Source organism: Corylus avellana, chromosome ca5, assembly GCF_901000735.1.
Source record: "Corylus avellana chromosome ca5, CavTom2PMs-1.0".
NCBI classification, from domain to species: Eukaryota; Viridiplantae; Streptophyta; class Magnoliopsida; order Fagales; family Betulaceae; genus Corylus; species Corylus avellana.
This window is the reverse complement of record NC_081545.1, coordinates 28,029,376-28,046,982: the sequence shown is the minus strand read 5'-3', so window position 1 is coordinate 28,046,982 and position 17,607 is coordinate 28,029,376. Positions and strand designations below refer to the sequence as shown.

At 36.6% G+C, this 17,607-nt stretch overlaps 3 protein-coding genes across 5 annotated transcripts in view; 1 reads left to right on the top strand and 2 right to left on the bottom strand.

Annotated features, from left to right (window-relative positions):
* The window catches only part of LOC132182683 (WAT1-related protein At3g02690, chloroplastic), a 12,001-nt gene extending 10,643 nt beyond the window's left edge, over positions 1–1,358 (top strand). The window contains exons 6-7 of one of the 2 annotated variants that reach the window (XM_059595996.1): positions 521–581; positions 789–1,358. In XM_059595996.1, the coding sequence (XP_059451979.1) occupies positions 521–581; positions 789–891 (164 nt within the window). In that variant the 3' untranslated portion in view covers positions 892–1,358. Of the gene's footprint in view, positions 1–520; positions 617–788 lie in introns of both variants that reach the window. The other variant, XM_059595997.1, reaches the window with a different exon arrangement.
* A 456-nt stretch (positions 1,359–1,814) lies between these two features.
* On the bottom strand, positions 1,815–6,827 carry LOC132180495 (uncharacterized protein At1g65710-like). Its single transcript, XM_059593344.1, has 3 exons — positions 6,781–6,827; positions 3,326–4,592; positions 1,815–3,052 (listed from the first exon to the last, which is right to left on the bottom strand). Exons 1-3 carry the CDS (start codon positions 6,825–6,827, stop codon positions 2,108–2,110), a joined length of 2,259 nt encoding a protein of 752 aa, XP_059449327.1. The 3' UTR covers positions 1,815–2,107.
* On the bottom strand, positions 6,552–16,946 carry LOC132180496 (uncharacterized protein C630.12). 2 transcript variants are annotated; one of them, XM_059593345.1, is made up of 13 exons: positions 16,689–16,946; positions 13,702–13,755; positions 12,518–12,696; positions 11,879–12,014; positions 11,074–11,185; positions 9,020–9,079; positions 8,824–8,924; positions 8,573–8,607; positions 8,401–8,458; positions 7,946–8,020; positions 7,683–7,837; positions 7,341–7,589; positions 6,552–7,133 (listed from the first exon to the last, which is right to left on the bottom strand). In XM_059593345.1, exons 1-13 carry the CDS (start codon positions 16,836–16,838, stop codon positions 6,890–6,892), a joined length of 1,608 nt encoding a protein of 535 aa, XP_059449328.1. In that variant the 5' UTR covers positions 16,839–16,946; the 3' UTR covers positions 6,552–6,889. The 2 variants fall into 2 exon arrangements, with proteins under 2 accessions (XP_059449328.1, XP_059449329.1); XM_059593346.1 differs by having other exon boundaries at positions 6,552–7,130.
* Between the last annotated feature and the right edge of the window lie 661 nt (positions 16,947–17,607).

Below are 17,607 nucleotides of genomic sequence, written 5' to 3'. Positions count from 1 at the left end.
AATGGAACCCAGATGGTTCTTGAGTGCAGCTAAGCAATCCAAATAATTGCATGAGTAAAGAAGAGAGACAAAAATAAATTACTAAAAAAATTGAGTAGACCAAATTTCGGTTCCCATCAACTCTAAGCTTTGCTGTTGAGAAGAAATCTGGAGAAAACTGGTAAAAAGGGTTTTTTGTGTCACTATTTTCACCATGAGGTAATATATTTCTAGGCCATCTAAACGCAAGAAAATAATTTGTAATCTTGCTAAAATGTGACTACAATATTTAATCCATGCTTATTCTAAGCTCGCAAATTTGTTTCATAATAGTAGGAGTAGCAGGTCCAATCATCAAAATCACCCAATAATTTTTGTATGGATACTGCCGTTTGTTTTGAACTTTAGTGGGGGCAATTGCCCCTGGCTGTGAGCCATTTGATTGATGCATTGCTAATTTACTTGTGTTCACATAACACCATCCACACTTGATTTTGAGCCCCTAGTTTGGAATTGATATGGCCTTGCTAATGTATTTCAGGTAGCTTGACAAAGCTGAGCTCCTTTACCTTTCTAACCCCAATGTTTGCATCAATTTTTGGGTAAGGCCATCCAACCATTAAAGGAAGAGGAAATTGTAAGGCTATCAAATGTTTATCTAAATCAAGCTTTTTTATTGAAAGAAATTTCAGAAACTAAGAATAAGGTGAAACACACCCGCAACTAATTACTGTTTATTTTTTATTTTCATTTTCTTTTTGGTATTTTATGAATTAGAATTGTTTGTGCTCCATTGATTTGTTTTGCAGGTTTATTTATCTCGGTGAAACCTTCTCACCCGTGCAACTAGTTGGGGCAGTTGTTACCTTGGTTGCAATATATATGGTTAACTACAGGAATGTTGTGGAATGAAGCATATGATCAATACAGGTTGATTTAACATGTGAACAAAAGGAAGGCAAGGCTCACTTGCAGGCTAGCTCCTGATCTTCATGACTGGGGTTTGAAGATGCTTGTAGTATGTATACACATACACTTGAATAAACCATGCATGTTGTAGATGCATTCCTATCCTCTCAGAGCTTTGGTGTCATGGCAGACTGCTCATTGATGCCTAACTCAGCTCCAAGCCCTAACCCATGGGAGAATTTGTTCTTGGGGAAGGTTCAGGGTAATATGCCTTTGATATTATTTGTACAAGAAAGCAGTTGTTCAAGGTATTCTAGGGCCCTCTAGCACGATCTGTTGAAAATGACTCGAGTTTGTTCATAAATTGGTGTAATTTTTCACATGGATGATTTTGAAAGGAAATACATTTTGAGATCGTTCAACACTATAGAAAATGCCAAACATGAGTTTAAATGATACATCTATTTTGGAAAGAAAATTGTTATATACCACACCACCTTGGATCCTGTCACGTCAATATAGTGGATATTTATGGGATATTAGTGTGGTATATAGCATTACTTGAATGGAAATATTGAATGGAAATATAGAGAAACGGGTATATCTACACGAACTCATTTGCTCAAAAATGGTTTTCTCTCGTTTATAATATAATGGACATAGATATGCACTTTTTCTTTCTAGTCAGTACATGGATAAGCATTCACAAATATATGTCGGAGGGCAATCACATTCCCTGTCACATTAAACACACTTGGCTGGTGAAGAAACATGGTTCAGCCTGTAATATCTTGGCAACCTGTAGACAATAAAAAGGCCCTAGGTCCCAGATATGCACTTCTTCTTTCTAGTCAGTACATGGATAAGCATTCACAAATATATGTCGGAGGGCAATCACATTCCCTGTCACATTAAACACACTTGGCTGGTGAAGAAACATGGTTCAGCCTGTAATATCTTGGCAACCTGTAGACAATAAAAAGGCCCTAGGTCCCAGTTCTCATTGACCCCATAATCTGTGGTTTGAGCATGAAAGTTGCACAAAACAATGTGAACGGAGAAATCTATTGTGAAGGGAAGAATGACACTTAAAAGAGTAAAAATTACAAATAAAAAAGAGAAAGAATGGTTGCAAGTTTGCAACCCCAAAATACAAACGGAAGAATCCTCATCCCCAATAAACGGTACAATAACCAAACGGAAAAGTCATTCATTGCACTTATGTAGATGCAGCAGCTGCAACAGGGATTGAATGGGGACCTCTGGTAACGCCGAGCCTGCCACGCCCAATCCCACCACTCTGCTGGTGATCACAGTCTCTCTTTTTCCCACTCAATCTTTTTCTAGCTTCACCAAAATTCCCCTCAAAGCCCAGTGGACTCTTTTGATCTTCGTCTCTTGGGTTTAATCTTGAAGTCCAGCAATCTGTTGAATCTGCTGAATTGGGTTCCCATGAAGAAGAAGATAAGCCCCAATTCTGTTGACCACCACCAACATAACTATTGCTACCTGAGGATTCTTGGTCCTCCATGTCTCCTCCACCCCTCCTCACTGTTACATACTTGTGAAAGCTCGGCTCCGTTACATCATCAGTGACAGCTACCTCGGACTCTATAAAAGGGTCTTTGGTCTCTGCCACTGTCTTCGCAACAAAAGAATAATTGTAGCCATTACTGTTAGATTGATATGCTGGGTGGCTTTTTCTGTCCTCAGAGAAAGCACATGACAGGTTAGAGCTTGTAGTGGAATTAAGGTCAGCAACAGCTTCCATGATAGAGCAGGCCTTGGTGACACAAGGTGGAAGAGAAATCGAAGTTGGGTTCATGTTCTTTTGGTGGAAATTCTGGATATCTTCAAGCAACATCGTAGTATATGATGGATTAGGATTCAACAGAATTTCAGGATTGAGGTCAAGGTCTCGGGATCTCCTAGAAGACCTGCTTCTAGTCAATGTCTGGGGTTTCAGGCTTTCAGCACCTGAGGCCACCACCGTTTTAATGGTGACATGGCCGGCCTCTTCCACAATCAGTTGCTGCTGTTCCTTCTGTATGCAATTTACAGTCACAGCCTGGTTGTCCAGTGTACCTCTGCTGCTGGTTTTGTAATTAGTCCCTTGAACAACAGCTCGGTTGTTGCTACTGTTTATCATCTCAGCATTTGGTTTCTGCATTGGAGAATGCAAGATGATATAATTAATAATATGTACATTTGATTGACACCATGAAGTATGAAGCCACTATTCTTCAGCTAACAAACACAAAAGGCAAGCAAAAATTATTTCTTAGGAGTAGTCTTATAGATCAGTTGGTGAAATTATCCTAAAAGTTTAAGTTGATAGCAAGGGATAAATTTAATTATTTTATTTATATTCTAACAAGAAATGCAGAAGCAATTGTGCATATATTAGATAGAGTAGGAAAGGTTAGGTGATGATGACCTGATTCAGAACTTTGGTGGAGTCCTTGAGAACAATCCTGTCGTCTCCCTCAATTTCTTTTTTGTTTCTATTTTGAAGCTTGCTGTTGTTGTTGTTCAGTGGTTGTGGATATGCGAGGGAGTTGGGGTCGATCTCACTCAAAGGGTTTCTTCTGTAAGGAGATTGCTCTGCTTTCCTTGAAGAGCTGCGGCTAAGCGACGGCTGTTGCTGATTGTCGTTGGACGTCTTAGCATTTGCATTTGCTCTAGCCGGAGACTGAGAGCGGGGAGATGCAGCACTCCTTGAACCCACCGTCACTGCTTCGTTGCCTGCATTTCTCTTGACAGAAATCCTCTTGACAGCAGTGGCTGGTGCAGATTCTCCACCACCAATGTTGCTCTTATCCATCACCAAGGATGAAACAGTAGGAGGGACAGAGACCATCTTTCCAGGCTTATTAACATTCCTAGCAGCATTTGCTGTAGCAGGAGTGGCGCCGCCGGTCTCAGATGATCGTCTACCCGGAGATCGACTCACTCGTCTCTCCCTGCTGCTGGAGCGCTGTTGCTGGTCTCTTTCCCTGCTGGGTGTTCTTCTCCTCCCTTGAGAAGAAGAAGAAGGCCTCGGTGATTGGCGGTGGCGTTGTCGGTGGTGTTGTCGTCTTTCGTCCTCGTCACCCACGTCATCATTGTTCTCGATGACATCAGCAGCAGCAACCTCGTTCTCCCAGCGGTCGAAGTCATAGCTCCTCTTGGAGCCAGAGTACTTTCTGCCGCGGTCACAAGAAGCAGAGGCGGAAGAGGAAGCCGCCTTGCCGGAGGAGCTCCGGCTAAGCCTTCCGCACTGAATGAGAATGGCATCCACCTCCTCTTTTGTGCAGCTCGATGTCCTCACCCCCACACCTGCCGTAGCCTTGTTACCCAGAGATTCAGCAGCTTCTTCGTTAGAAGATGTTAACGGTTCATCTTGTTGAGGAGGTGGGCTTCTAGAGTCTCTTCCGTCATGGCTCCTCCGGTGCTTGATGAGAAATATCTCCTTCTTCACTGGGCCCCCTTCATCTTCTTTCACTTGTTGATCGTCTTGCGTTGCCTGCACCGTCTTCTTCTCCTTCTTCAGCTTCATTTTCAGCTCACCACTTTCCGCTTTAACCTTATGGGTAATATTAGTACAATCACCACTTCTGTCATTGCTGACATGGGAAATGTTTGGATCTGCCTTCGGTGCCGAAGAAACAGCAGCAACAGAAGAAGAAGAAACAGAAGCAGAGTTACAAGAGCCTTTCTTCTTGCTGAAACAACCACCCATGATGTTTAGAGTAACCCAGCCTAGCCAATGAGAGAAAAGCGAGCGTGTGTGTTTGTCGAAGAATGCAAGAAGAAAGAAACAATGGGGAAGGTGGAATTGCTTGCTTAATAATGGAGTAGTTGTAACGTGCAAAAGGAAAAGACAGTCAGTGTAAAAAGGTCAGAGAAAGAAAGATTTGAATTGTTGTATTAAGCAATGGTCCCCTATAGATAACGATTGAGAGGCTGGAACAGTCTCCGAGAAACACTTTCAAAAATGTTTGCGATTTGATTTTGGAGAGAGAGAGAGAGAGAGATAATTTTTAAAATTTCGATAAACGGGCGGGCTGGTAATCTCTGAAAAAGAGCCGTTAGAGAGGGAGGGAGCCGTTGGATCATTGTTCAGAATTATATCTCTGTCCCTACTGTCCTCATCCGATGGCCCCTCCACTAACTTTAATTTTATTCCCCGTTATTAATTAAATTAAAATTATTATTCAATTATTATATATATATTATTACTTTTAGGGGTACAGGATTCTCGAATCTTTGTGCCTTTTCTCCCTGCCTCCATTATTTTTTTGCAATTCAAAATTTCTACAACGGCTATCTAAGGTCGGGTCCTTCTTGGGTTCCGATCAAGAATGGGAATACCGATTGAATTTGAGCACCATCCTGCCGTTTTGATATTACTTTATTTCTTGGACCAAGAGACAGAAATGCTAATATCCGATAAGATGAAGCCCATTAAATACCACCACCCCATATGGGCCCAAATGAACACGGATTGGAGTCGATTGCTAATTCTTAGAATTGACAAATTTTTACACGATTTGTAAATTCAATCCAACATGAATTTACTGGATTAGGGTTTTGTATAATCGTTTATGGATCAATTCTGGTTGAGCCGAAGTAACTCGTTTAATAAACGAGTCAATCTCACTTACCCATGGGCGACCCGTATAACGTGTATAAATTAAATTAAATTTTTAAAAAATTCATATACAAGTCAAATCGGGTTGTGATTAGGTCAACCCAACACAGCCTGTTTATTAAACGGGTTATGCAAGTCATATCATGTCACTTGCTTATTTAAATGAGTTGTATCATAATTGAGGTATATAAAGCAGGTTTAGGTCAACCCAACTCGATCTAGATTGGCCAACACGAATTGCCAGCCCTACAACAATTACATTCAATCCTTTATTTATTTATTTATTTATTTTTATCAATTCTAGACAATCCTATGACTATGAGACTCTCAATTAGGTTAATTGACACCCACAAAATATTATAAATATAAAACATAATCATATGCATAATTATTTACCTTGTTAATTGTAGTTCTCTCTCTTAAACTCTAAGTGTCATTGTAATATTTCTCTTAAACTATAATTTGTTTCCATCAACATCTTAATTCAAGATTGATTTTCAATATATATGGTACCATTCAAATTAATTTCAAACTTAATGAATTAGTAAGGCCAGGAGTAGAGAACATTGTAAAATTAATTTGAATTAATTTATTAATTTTGATTAGAGATGCGACAGGATGACTTTCTTTTGAAGCATCTAGAGTCTTCTCATGTTTGGTGCAGTTATCCATAACCAAAATCAACAATTCTTCTCCTCGTACATACCATTGATGATATTTAATGTACCTAATCAAAATACCCTTTATTTCATTTGAAATAGATAATATCCTGTTAGTGTATTTTAAAAGGGTAAAATTGTCCCAAAAAAATAACAATTTTACCTCTCTAAAAAAATACTAACGAGATACTATTCATTTCAAAATGAAATGGAGAAGATCATATTCCATTTTCAAAGACCCACCTCCCAAAGCATTAATGAGATGTCTTGAAGGAAACTATCGAAGAGAAGAGATGTCACCAAAATCAGTAGCTAAGGAATTATTTTTAATGACCACATTATATGAAATGCCAACACCTACGATCAAAAAGTGTTTCAATGGCAATGAAGAAGAGAGCACATGTGGCCCTTTGCAACTTTCTCTACCTCTTAAGCACAAAGCTTATATAAGTTTTCACATTCCACCGACTGGAAACTACCAAATGATCAATGACTAGAATAATATCATTTTGAATTCCACTGACCTACTGCACATCCTTTCTAGTGCTCATTCAGCATAATGCCAGTAATGTAACTGTTCAGATTAGTATAAGAATATACCTTCTTGAGTCCCCAACTGTGGAGCTACACTTTTGCATGAGTATCATTTCATGCACAATGTAAGAAACCACTGAAGCAGACAATACTCCGTGTTATAGTGCTCAAGTCATTAGTCGATCCAATCCTTGAATAATAACATGACGTAGAGAGGAATATTTACTGCAGCAATGATTGTAAGCATTCTGAAAGTCCGCACAAATCTTTGGATCACGATCTTTGTCTTTGATTTGCTTGTTCTAGCCGATATTGTCCACGTAGGATCAACATCCATAATCGAGTCCATATTCATGGGGACTTCTATGTCCTGAGAAGGATGTTTCTTAGCTGTTGGCCGTATCACTGCATTACCCCTGCTACAAAAGGAAAAATTGCGAAGATTAATATGAAAAAGGCAACTATAAGAAAAAAGTAGTTTTAAGTACCAAAGTATAACTTAAGGAGACTACACTCCCCTTATAAAATATAATCATACATGTAACAAGAGAACATAATTTAAGTGCCTAACTATGCTCAATATGAATGTGTGCCCACAAAAATGAGAATTTTAGAGCTGAAGACACCTTTCTATTGAACCCCTTTCACTTAAATTAGTACTTGGGGCATTCGAGGTTTTCTTAACAAGGTGCATTGATCCTTCTGCATCCCACATCATCTCATATTCGCAGTTCTCATCTTCATCTTTCTCCTTTCTTCCTTCTCCAAAAATGTTGTAACTTATTCTTAAGTCGCTAAAATGGTGCCAAAAATTTAAGCCGCTTGTAGGCCAAAGGAGGAGGGTGAGAAGGGTCAGAACAAATAGAGAAAGATACCTGACATTTTCAGCAACTGAAATTTAGGAACAAAAGCCAACTGACAAGTTCAAATATATAGTTTACTACTATCATAAGTCGACATGGAGTTACCATATGTAGATATGTGTTTGCATTGGAAGAAAGCACAGATGAGTGAAGACTGCTTCTGGACTGGATGCATTTGGAAGTGCAAGGTTACTAGCAGATAATAGCATGAAAGATGGAATCAAGTTTCCCTGCTGCCAACTAATGGTCCCTACGGTGTGCTGCACAGTATCATCAAATAAATGTCTTACAATGGGTAACAATTACATATGCCTAAACATCAGTACTTATATATATATATATATAAGTGCCTAAACATCAGTACTTGCCTCCTTTACAGGCCCAAATGTTGACTCATGGGTGACCATGCACTGATCATGATCGTGACCAGATAAAATGAGTACCTGCAAGAGCCTTAGATTATTATTGCAAGTGACATTAGCTACCCAAAAATTTCCTACTTCTAAACTTTTGTTTTTTTTCCAGATATCTTCTTTCAATCCTTCCTTTTTCTTTTTCTTTTTTTTTTTTCTTTTTTTTTTTTTTTTCACTTTCCAGTCACCTTAATAGCAAGGACGCTTCTATGATGGAGTCACCTGAAATGTCTCTAAACACCAATGCTATTTTAAATTCCCCAGGAACAACCTGACTAACTTCAGGCAACACAGGGCTGGCACACATTGACATGAACGGGATGCATCAAGGAGAGGTATTGGCATGTGTATCCATCCAACATCCATATCAATATGTAAAATATGCATCAAGAAGGGGGAAGAGAGCTTACAGGTTTGATTGATTCCAGCAGGCGGTTCGATGATTCTTCAGAGATGTAATTCTGGTACCTATAGTTTTGGGCCAACTGTCAAGCAAACTCCTCAATTATCAACACTCAAAACTTTACAACGTCATGTAATTCTTATCGTGTCCATTGCAAAGAAGTGAGACAAGAATCTTACACTATTTCCTGACTATGAGCAGCACGCGCAACCCGCTGAACATGAAAAATCAGACTCATATTGTAAGGTTAAGAGCTGACAGGAGTATATAAGCATTTAGATTGTGACATTAGTGTTTTTTAATTTTTTTTCTGAGTAAATAGTGAAATTCATTGTAATACCCATAAAAAATGTACAAACAGTGACTATTAGTAAGAAGAATAAATTTCACAAGAAATTTTTACTCCAAATATGACAAAAAAAAAAACAACCTGATTGATGACTGGGGAACCACGGTAAGGACCACAATGAGTCCAATCTCGTCGGTACAATGGAATATGGGTCAATAAAACCCTTGGGTGCAATTGAACATCTAGAAAATTTTTGAAAGATAAACATGTATGAGTCAATTTTATATTCAAAAGCCAAACTTAACATTTTACAAAAGTATAAGTCGACATCATATACCAGTGGAGACATTCTTGACAAAATTCCAGGTTAGGGAAGCCAGATCTTCTTGTGGATGCCCTGCAGATTATATATCCAATTCTCTTAATACTTAAAATTCTGTAAGGAGTACATTAAATGAATATTAACACATCTAAATGTTATCACAATCACAGAATCATTCTGCATGCAATAAAGCAGAATATGCCAGTTACACAAGAGATCCAGTGCCACTCTGAGAGCTTATTAATCAATGCATAATTTGACATACTATGCTAAGAGCGTAATCAACATCAGGCATGGACTTTAAGTTTCATACAGTAAACAAATATCCTACTTAAGTATGCAATGGAAATACCCATAGGCCTTTTGATGTGTCCTAAGAATACAAATCTCATTCAACAGTTCAAAGTATATATTTCTATGCACATATAATTTCTCTAACCAAGCCTCAAACCAGCCAACTAAACAAGGCAGACGCAATGAAATAAAAATCATATATGTCCAAATTCTACTGAAGTACATTATGAAAGTTTCTATATGGCCTGAAGATCAACTTCAAAAATTCCTTAATATGAATGAAAATTCAAATGTCTTTATTTAGAGGAGGAATTTTTCAAAAATAGAAAAAAGAGAACAGGAAGAGAATATGAATAAAGAAAGAAGAGGACTGATATACGAACGCATACTTAAGGTTCTAGTCAGTGTAATTTGCACTTAACTGATAATCTCAGTGGAAAAAACAGTAAACATTCGAGCACTCAAGAACTATGCAACATAAGATTAATAATCTTCTCTTTCTGCAGCAAAACTATTTGATGTTCACATTTACACATCAAGGTTAATAGTGATATCCTCCAGCTACAAGAGAGAAAAAGAATATTTCAATGATAAATGGGACATTTTGAACATTGGAGAATCAACATCATAGACACATCAATCTGAGGGTAACTTTTGAGTGCTTTGGTGAAGAAATAAATAAACACAACCAGCCTTATATTTGGTAAGGGGGTGTTGGTAGGGGAATTCTAAAAGGAATTTATATTCCAAAGTAGTTTACTCTTATAAGATTTGGACAGGTTAGGGCCAAAGTCTCCAACTTCCTTCCATCCTTTCCCATCTTCCTCCCAATTTTCTTTTACCCTTCAAATCATTGGCAAATATATAAATACCAACTTTTGGTGGGAGACAACGGTAGTTGTTCTAAGCCAGCAACATAAACACACGTTAACTGAGTACATGTTCCACGAAAAGAGTTGTAACATGGTTTATCATAGACGTTACTTCTAAAGCATACTCTACTTATGCAATGATGTTTAGAAATATGACCACATGCAACATTGGACGAAAAAAGTAAATTAAAAAGGAGGTGCAAGAGCATAATAATAACAAAAATATGAATATTAGCTAAGAAATATTTTGATTTTTAAACGATTCATGTTGGCATCAACATTCATTTCCACAATGACAATATTCAGTTGAAAAATAATTTCCTTATACAAATGCCCTTGGATTTTCTTTACAAATAACTCTCAGTATTTTGATATTTATGTAGTAAGCATCACAATCCTAAGCATAAAGTTCGAATTCGTAAACTTCAAGCTATTTACAAAATCATTAAGCAAACCATCATGCTTCTTAGCAAACAGCAGCTCATATTTGCAAGTATTAAAACGATTGGGAAGATAAGAGGACCATTTCAAACTATCTACACTTCCATGTATTAGAAATATAATTGTATTTTTTTTTTATAAGTAATCGAAATTTCATTTAAAGCGTAAGGCACCCTCAAGTACACAGAAATAAAGCAACTTTCCAAATATACAAGGTGCTGAAAAATAAAGACTTAATCTCCCCCAAAGTCCTCAAAGCTTCTACCATTCCTTTCCCTCCATAGACACCACAAAAGGCACAAAGGCATTATCTTCCACACAACAACACTCCAAGTGCTGCCGATAATTCGCCAACAAGCACATAAGTTGACTGCTCGTCTATTAATTTTATATTATTGTTATGTTATTAGATCCACAGTTATGGGTAAAAACAGAAAACATGAGTTATGCAGAGGCACTAACCGCTTCCTTGTTTACCATCCAGAGTTTGGGCATCAACAGAAATGAAATCCACTTTTCCTACTGTAAATTGGTAGTTTCTGATCCCAAATTCTTTTTCATAGCGTCTGATTACCTGTATAAATATAATTGTAAACACTAACTAACAAACAGGAAACCACGTTTGAATAAAGTGAAAAAGTAAACTGATTGTTGTAAATTTGAGAAAGATTCCATCACAAATATTAAGAAAAAAAAACACACACACACAACTTAGCTCAACAAAGCCTCCAACCAAACTACAAAGGGAAAATTTTGGACAAACTCGGATGGGGGATTTGTAGATAGCCACATAGAGCTTGAGTTCTAAAAATCCCTATCAGAACTTATCTGCATTTGAAATACACTTTACATTCTGCATAATATATATATGCCTTTGAGACACAAAGACCAACTCCCATTTATGATAGCCTTAAAGCTAAATCTCATACTCGTTAAATGAAACCAAGAATAATATTCCAAGTGGTCAATTTACATACTACCACTTTAATGGCAATCCACTTTCAGAAATGTAGGGTGAATTTTCAGTCATTCAGGTAGCTTCAACCTATATGCCTATATGTTGCCAAATCTCTTCACAGAAGATGTGATTTCATTGCAGGCACATGGTCAATCTAGATCCTTTGCCATGCGGGGATCTACTTTAACTCCACTTTTCTTATGGCACCATCCACCGATTTTACAGTTCACACAAGCACAGTGGATAATAATCATTGTGTAGTTCTAGAAAACAGAGCACTCTGCCCTCAGTAATAACATGCTAAAATACCTCTGGCCTTTGATTGTGAAGACTTGCATAGCCAATATCATGGTTTCCAGGAATGTAATAAACTCGGTTATTTGTATATCTTCCTTGTGCATTCAGACCAAATATATGCTTAAAGCGGCTATAAGATTCCTGCCATCTAATCAACCAAAGAATGTCAAGCGCATTCCACATCAGAAAACTAACAACAGATGATGAAAAAATAGCATAAAAAATCTGCCACTCTAAGATAAAGAGATAACTTAAAGTCAAACATTTGTGTAGTATAGGTTAAGGCCAGCAAATGCCAAATAGATATTTGCACAGAAAGAAAAGGACGAAGAAGCCAACTAAGCAATTTGAAGCATATTTAAAACTCAAAGATTAATATATTCCATGGAAACATAGTATAATTCAACAATAGTAAGCTAAGATTTTAATTATAAGTACTCACCACAAATTTGATATCACAAAAGTACAAAACGCACATCCAATCCACCAAAAAATTTCATGTAGTTCAACATATTTTGTTCACAACCTTCCACAAGAATTTTGTAGGTTGAATGGTCACTTTATCAGATGAGCCAATTTAAGTGATAGCTTACTGAACCATAAAGTTGAGAATTAACTTTTCAAGTAGAAATACAAATTTCCAAGCCTTACTCTTCATCTGACAAATAGGGGCCCCCATCAAAATAATCACCCAAAAATAAAATCACATCAGGCTTGAAAGGCAGGATTGATGTGAAAAATGCTCTGCGCATGAACAAATCAGTATAAAATTGTGCAATCTCCAGGGCGAGGGATTTTGGCGCAAGGCCCAGAGAGGTTTTATCCATGATCTGTTCATGATGGCAAATACATATTAGAATATAATGTGAAAGAATAGCATACATAAACATAAAGTAGTTCAACGCTTTAAAAACCAAACTGGTAAATGAACTGAAAAGGTAACAAGTTCACTGTTTCAACCACCGACTGAACCAGTTGCATAATAATATATTTATTATAAATTTTTACAAATACTATAATTATATTAAAATAATAAATGATTTGGTACAAACATGATTTATATAGTTCTTAAGTTGGTGAGACTAAAAAAATACAAGATTCATGGAGCACATGGGGAAAAAATATATATGATTTTTTTTTTTTTTTTTTTTTTAACGGATTAACTGGTTTGATGAATTTGGAACCAGTTCATTGGTTCTCTGGTTTAACCAGTGAACCGACCAGTTCAATTGATAAAGTGGTTTAAGGGCATCAACCAGATGGTTCACAACCCTTTGAACTCACAGGTCCAATCTGGTTTTTAAAATGTCGGTTCACATGTGAATCATGTGATGGTTAGTATCAGTTATGTAGTTTAATAATTGGATTTTTTTTTTTTTTTTTTAATCCCTCTCAACTTGATGAGTGAAAGAAAATTTTAAACATTAAATGTCCTTGTAGAACTAGGAGCCTAAGACCACTAAATCATACTACTCTGTCCTAGACTATGGTTCCCTTGACAAAGCAGGCGTTTTTAAAAAGAGACATCAATTGCTTTGCTATTTACATGTTATCTATTTGTTTCCATTAATACCCTTTGTTAAAATTTAAATTGTATTCTTTTGGTAGTAATAAATGTGATGACAAATGGCATCATGGGAAATGTCCAAAAATTGAAACCTCAACTTTTGACAATGGACAATAACAATGGGACAGCAAAACAAAAATAAAAAAATGGAAATGTGGACTATGAATATGGGATAGAAGGAGGAAGAAATTAGTGATGCGTGTGTGCGCGCGCGCACGTGCGTGTGGGCATGTGTGTGTGTAAATTTGCAGAGGTAGAAGAGATTCACCTGTGGATCTGTAAGAACAGCCACTTTTACATGGCCAGTTGAATATCCTTTGTCCTTCAGAATTTGCAAGTAGAAAAAATTGTTAGTACATTAGCATACCCACCCAAGAACATACTTGTATGCCAGTTTACTCATATGTATAAAGTTAATATGACATGTAAACGTGTGTATATGTTTACATACATATGTGCAGCCTTGGCTCTCAACCTCACCTGACAAAGAATATTAAGGTATTAGAGACAAGACAACTGGCTTCAAATAGAGAGAAGACACTTACCACGGTACTAATTGATTGTTATTTAAATAACTGCCCTCCTACTTCTCTTCTCAATGGAAAATCACCACATCAGTAATTGTTTCCAAATAGAAGTCCTTTTCCATTATCCCCACGAGTATTTGGATAAGTTGGTCATGTTCATAATATGAGTCCTAATATTGATAATCTTGATCTTCTCGTGCACACAAATGTATTTTTCTAGATTATTATTGAACCCAAAATGGCTATCGGTGCTATAGTCCTATTTTTATCTGTTGACGTAACATGTTTTTAGTCTAATCCCTATTTTTAAGGTACTAGTGATGGAACTCTTGATATTCCTCTTCCAATTCCTGTTTCTATTGATCCATCTGTTCCTCGACCTCCTCTTTAGGTGTATACACAACAAAGAGACAGCCCATTCCGCCCATGCCACCGCCAGTCTCTTCTTCATCTACAAATTCTAAGCCTCACACCACTGAGTTACCTATTGCCTTACGAAAAGGTACACGATCTTGTTTCACTCACCATCCTCTTTCTAATTATGCTTTTTTATCATGCCTTATCTGCTCCTTATTCCTATTTTATTGCCAATCTTTCCTCTTCACACTTCAAAGATTCCTACGTGTCTTAAAGATTACTTACCTCATGATGGATGGCGAAAGGCTATGGAGGACAAATGTTTGCCTTGCATACTAATGAGACATGGGATCTTGTCCCCTTACCTTTTAATATGAAGCCTATTAGTTGTTGTTGGGTTGATACTATTAAATATCGACCAGATGGTACAAATATCGACCAGATGGTACCATTGATCATTTGAAAGCTTGTCATATTGTCGAGGGCTATACACAAACGTATGGACTGGATTATGCAAAAGAATACTCTCCAGTTGCTAAAATTGCTTTAGTATGGGTACTCATTTCTCTATCTCTCACATTTCACTGGCCTTTATATCAACTAATGTGAAAAATGCCTTTCTACATGGAGAAGTTTATGAAGAGGTGTACATGGAGCAACCTTCCGGTTTTGTTGCTCAGGGGAAGAATGGCAAGGTATGTAGTTGAAAAGGACCATTTCTGGGTTGAAAACACCTAGAGCATGGTTTGGAAAATTCAGTAATGAGTTACTTGAGTTTGGCATGATGAGGAGTCAAACGGATCATTCAGTTTTCTATATTTATTCTGGTAGCATGAATGTTTTTCTAGTAGTAGATGGTGATGACATTATTTTGACTGATAATGACAATCAAGGAATTGAAAATTTGAAGCATTTTCTTGGTCCTAAGTTCCAAATTAAAGATTTAGGCAAGCTTAGATATTTTTTTAGGCATAGAGGTGGCTTGGTATTAGTCTTTCTCAAAGAAAGTATACCTTAGATCTTTTGAAGGATGCAGGGTTACTGAGGTCTAAGCCAAGTAGTACACCGATTGATCCAAGTCAGAAATTCAAATGATCAAGGGGAGCTTTTAGATGATCCAGGCAGTTATAGACTTATAGGAGATTAGTAGGGAAGTTGAATTATCTTACTATTGCTTGACCTGATATCTCTTTTGCAGTAAGTGTAGCTATTTGGATTGCAGTGCAACGAATTCTTGAGTATTTGAAAGGATCACCAAGACTAGGACTTTATATATAGATCATGGTCATTTGGGTAATGAAGGTTATGCAGATGCAAAGTGAGCTGGTTCACCATTAGACATAAGGTCTACCACTGGTTATTGTACATTTCTTGGTGGAAATCTAGTGACATGAAAAAGTAAAAAACAAGTTGTTGTAGCTAGATCTAGTTCTAAAGAAAAATATCAAGCTATGTCCCATACTTCTTGTGAACTTATATGGTTATGAAATTTTCTTCAAGAGTGGGATTTAAAATAGAAACACCCATGAAACTATTTTATGATAATCAGGCATAAAAACATATAGAAGTAAATTGTCACTTAGTTCGTGATAAATGACTAATAAAGAAATAATTACTTCATATGTGAAGGCAGAAGATCAATTGGCAGATTTCTTCACCAAATCTCTAGGTATTGGACGAGTTGCATTTATTTGTTCCAAGTTGGGATTACATGGCGTATATATTCTCCAACTTGAAGGGGAGTGCTACATTGTGAATCTATGATAAATTATATTTTATCTATTTGTTATTTGATTTAGAAAATATAATTAAGTTTATTTTGTTAGTAGATGTATTTGAATTGAAGTGTGTAATTTTTCCTTTATAAATAATAACAGTGTGTGTGTGTGTGGAGTAATTTAAGAAAATACCCTACCACTTATTTTTACTCAAACCATCCCCCTAGAAATGAAAGCACAACCACAGTCCGGTCTTATTTGCTGAAGATAAAACAAGCCACACACCAGTAAAAATGAGAAGTATCTTCTTTCCTTTTCCTTTCCCCTTTTTTTTCTCAATTTTTTTTTTTTTTCATTATGAATAAAAACAAAATATCTCCCTTCAGTTGCTTACTCATTACGTAATAGTCAATGTCATCTCTAATTCACATTCCCACAGAATTCCGTTTTTCGACCAGGCTGTCTAATAGTCAATGCCATCTCAAATGGTAGAACATTGAGATCAGCAACAACCATGTAATGGTGTCCTACATTCTAAATTAGACATCCATAGCTGGTGGGTTTAACAAGAACAACCGCTGACACCACTAGATCAGAAAACATGTTCGATGCAAAACAAATAGAAGTAATAGAGGTGGCAGCAGAAGTATTACCGTGGAATTGGAAAGGGTGGTGGCACGGAGATGGTGATGAGGCCAGGAACAAGTCCAGCTAGAGGGCACCCAGAACGCCAACATCTCGCCGTAGAGAAGGCTCACCGCCCATATCACGCAAAGCACCACCGTCAACTCCTTCTGCTTCATTACTCCAATTTTTTTCTTCGCGTTCTCTGAGACGGGGACTTGTAACTACAGGATACCCGTTACCGCATCAGATAAAAATCCTTCATATACAAATTTTTCTTCCTTTTAATTAAATTGTTTAGATTTTCTTTTCTTAATACTTGTTGTAATTTTTAGTTTTTTTCTTTCTTTGATTTATTATATTTAGATTATATGTTGAGTTAGTCAAATCTAAACCACTTCATTAAATATATGAGATAATTACATTTTTTTCCCCTTAACTACCATTCATTTATAATTTGACCCCACGGACTATTGTAATATTCTGCCCCATTGAACTAATATTTTATTATTAAAACAAAAAACATAAATTGACAAAAATACCCTAAGTTTATAAACTAAATTTATTTAAATACCCTCAAAATTAAAATTTTCAAAAAAATAGTTAACAATCAAAAGAAGAAGAAAAAAACATCACGAGGCCAAACCACCCCAACACTTGGGGGTGGCGAACAGACCCCTCCTGAGGTGGTTCAGGGTGGCCAAAAGTCATTGGAGTTGGCCAAAAATCATTGGGAGTGGCTAAGTCATCCTTAAACAACTCTTGAGCCCTTGTAAATAATTTGGCATCACTCAATAACTTTTTAGGGTGGTTCAACGACCATCATTTTAAAAAAAATAATAAATGAAATTTTTATCATGTTTTTTTATTTTTATTTTTATTTTTTTAGTTTTTCTAATTTTGCATTTTTTTTATTTGGTGGTATTTTCCTCCTTTAATAATAGTTAA